This window comes from Phalaenopsis equestris, unplaced genomic scaffold, assembly GCF_001263595.1.
Source record: "Phalaenopsis equestris unplaced genomic scaffold, ASM126359v1 Scaffold000121, whole genome shotgun sequence".
Taxonomy (NCBI): domain Eukaryota; kingdom Viridiplantae; phylum Streptophyta; class Magnoliopsida; order Asparagales; family Orchidaceae; genus Phalaenopsis; species Phalaenopsis equestris.
The window spans coordinates 420,275-423,642 of record NW_018164563.1 but is presented as its reverse complement, the minus strand read 5'-3'; the positions used below and the strand labels follow the sequence as shown (position 1 = coordinate 423,642).

Genomic DNA, 3,368 nt, shown 5'->3' with positions numbered 1-3,368 from the left:
AGCAGTGCTCCACTTCCAACATCATCTTTCCCTCAACTCCATCCACCGGCCCAACACAACCGTATCTCCCACTAGGATGATATCCAAAAGCCAAAACATCGTTCTCAGAAACTCCTACAATCCTCTCACGGACACTGTACCTCGTGGCAGCATCAGCCTCGCAACCCACAGTTGGGAGAAGCTTGATGAGCTTGTAGAAGAACAGGGGTTCCCCCGCTTCAGAAGCTAGGGTAGGGCATTGAGTCTGCCAATCAAATAGTTCTACATCCCACTCTCGAAAAGCATCGGGAACAACGGATTCCGGCAGTTCTACCGGCTTCCCTTCAGCGCTGAACTCGGCGCAAAAGCCATCCCACTCGCCGGATACTCGCACAGCGAAATCTCCCCAATCTGCACTACAAGATGGAATTCATTTAAGGAAAGCTCAAACCATTTCAACAAATTAAGATTGAATCCGAGGGATTCCGTACGTGTGAGAGATGCCGGGGTTGTCTCCTCGTGCTGAACGTGGAGGCTCTGAGCTGAAGTGGCCGCGGAGGAGGAGACAGATGAAGCAGATAAGGTGAGAGCTTTATGGGAGTCGGAACTTGCGCGCAAAGAATGAAAGGAACAAGAGGATAATGGTACAAGGAATCCAGGCCTTGATCGGGGGTTCCAGGAGAAATACACGGGACGTATTAGGGTTTCGTTTCGAGAGAGGGAAGCCATTTCGTGGAAAAGTCCGGAGCTCTACCTGGTGGAATTTGTAATATTTTATTATTATCCTGCAACCTAAAAGGAAGTTTTACATAAATACCACTTAATTCCTATGTATTTACATATATACCTTATCCATTCATGCAAGTGCGCATTTCATTTCTTTTAAAACTTAAAATAGTAGTATTTTTGATATGATAAGAGAGATTATATGTAAGCATATGAATTAGTTGGTATGTATGTAAATAAAATATCTTATTTGCAAATTAATTCCATTAGCATATCAATTAAGCAAATGCATTTCCTAAATTGCTTCTTTAATTTAAGTAATTTCCAAATTATTTGATAACTTATTTGTAAGGTCTTAAATAGCATTTACTCTTTCCAAAATTATCACAACTTGAATTCTTATTTATTTATTGAGGTGAAAGTTTTCTTGTCACAAACAATAAAGTCATTCACTCTTATTTATTGAGCAACAACAACAATGACAACAATCAAAGCCTTAATCCCACTACGTGGGGTCGGCTACATGAATCATTTTTCTCCATTGCGTCCTATTTAGGGTCATAGTTTCATTTAGTTATAGTAAGTTAAGATCATTTTTAATACAATAAGCCCAAGTCTTCCTAGGTCTACTTCTGCCTTTCTTAACACAAGTCGAATCTAAAACATCTACTCTCATAATCGGATCATCAGATGGTCGGCGTTTAATGTGACCAAACCATCGTAGACTACTTTTTCCAATTTGGTCTGTCACAGAAGCTGCACCAACCCTATCACGAATATATTCATTTCACATTTTGTCTCTAAGTGTAAAGCCACTCATCCACCTAATCATTCTCATCTCGACAACACTTAACTTATTATTATGCTTCTCTTTTAAAGGCCAACATTCAGCGCCACCGTCTTATTTATTTATTGAGCAAAACAATAAATTCATCACATTATTTATTATAAATTTAACAATAACATTAATTTTATTTTATTAAAATTTGTTAATTAAATAAATCATTAAACTACAATTCAATTTTAAAATTAAATATAATGTAATTAATTAGAAGTAGCAATGACTATTAGTGGATGACTGAGTCAGTGCCTTATCTATTTGGCGGAGTTTGTATAGGGTGATGAGATTCAAATTTGTCGGAATGTGGTCATGACTTATATGTCAAATACGTGAAGATTTCACTTATATCTCGCTCTTCGCATTCCTCTTTTGTGAAATTCCAATAATCATTCTGCCCTCTAGCTATCGGTTCTACAACACCAAATCAATCGTTGGGTTCTTACCCTAAATCTATAGAAAATAATGTAATTAATTATAAATTCTATTTTAGGGTTTGCATGATAGGATATGATGAAATAAATATTTATGAAATCATCATGGATAATAGAAATATTTAAGTATAAAATTTAAATAAATACATAAATACCACACAATTTCTAATGTATTTATTTATTAATGATTAAATTTTAATATTTATATTCATAATACTCCAAATTTTAACATCATATTTAAAATAATATTTTAATTATTATTATTTTTTTTTTTACAAGGAAAATATATTTTTTTATGCAGAAATTAATAGCACCAATATGCTATAAAGATAAATATCAAATTTTAGATGTTAGATATGAAGTTCATAAGATCAGTGTGTTACATAGGGAAATCCATATAATGAAGACTAGATGAAACTAGAAAGTCAGCAGAGGTCAAAGATCTTTGGAATTTTTCGACAAAAAATAAAGTATTATAACGCTACATTTATTTATTATATTAAACTTAAAGATTTTTATTTTTGAATATTAAAATAATTTTAAAAAATAATATTTTATATTTTATATTAAATAATTATTTTATTATTTCTATTTATCATTTCATTATAACACTATTTTAAATTCATATTATTTTATTTTTACAATAAATGGGCCGACTTAAGATGTGGTATAGACAGATCCAAATGAAAATTTATTGCAGAAATGCATACATTGTTCGATCTCCACCGTCTATTATTATTATTATTTTTTTTAAATGAGGCCCATCAAAATACATGTTTGCCCTGATAAATTGTGTAGATCGGACAATATATGCATATGCATTAAGAAATCCGACGACAAAATAATAAAATAAATTTAAGAAATTAATGAAAAACGTTTTGGAAAAAAAAAAGTTTTTGAGATGCAGCGGTGATCGGACAGAAAAATTTGGCCAAAAGAAGAGATCACAGAAAACATCATAAAGGTTGAGATTTGATAATTTCGTTAATTTGGAAAATTATTACACGGGCATCGAATCCCCTTCCGAAAACCCTAACAGAATCCATAACTACTCACATTCCTTTCGATAGACCAGAGCTTAGGGCAAGAACATGCTCGCATCCCCATCTTCCCTTGCTTTGAATCCAGCTTCCGACAATGAAGCTCCACCGGCGGCCGGATCGGCGCCGCAGATCCGACACGTGCTCGGCTTATCGACGACCAGAATTCGGCGACAGGAGGGGCACGAAGAATGAGATCCGAGCCACGTATCGACGCAATTGACATGAAAGCCATGACCACAATCCGGCAGAATTCGAATCCCATCTCCCTGCACAAAATCCGCCAAGCAGATCGGGCACTCGGCCAGCCGACCGCCAGCGGCGGGCCCCGCGGGGGGGGACGGCGAGCTC

The 3,368-nt window shown here is 35.5% G+C and overlaps 1 protein-coding gene across 1 annotated transcript in view; it reads right to left on the bottom strand.

The window, feature by feature from the left end:
- Positions 1 to 727, bottom strand: part of LOC110021087 — a 4,714-nt gene extending 3,987 nt beyond the window's left edge. The window contains exons 1-2 of the mRNA XM_020719418.1: positions 471 to 727; positions 1 to 390 (exon numbers count right to left, since the gene is read on the bottom strand). The exon at positions 1 to 390 is cut by the window's left edge and continues 263 nt beyond it. Coding sequence (XP_020575077.1) covers positions 1 to 390; positions 471 to 708 — 628 coding nt within the window. The 5' untranslated portion in view covers positions 709 to 727. The remainder of the gene's footprint in view (positions 391 to 470) is intronic.
- Between the last annotated feature and the right edge of the window lie 2,641 nt (positions 728 to 3,368).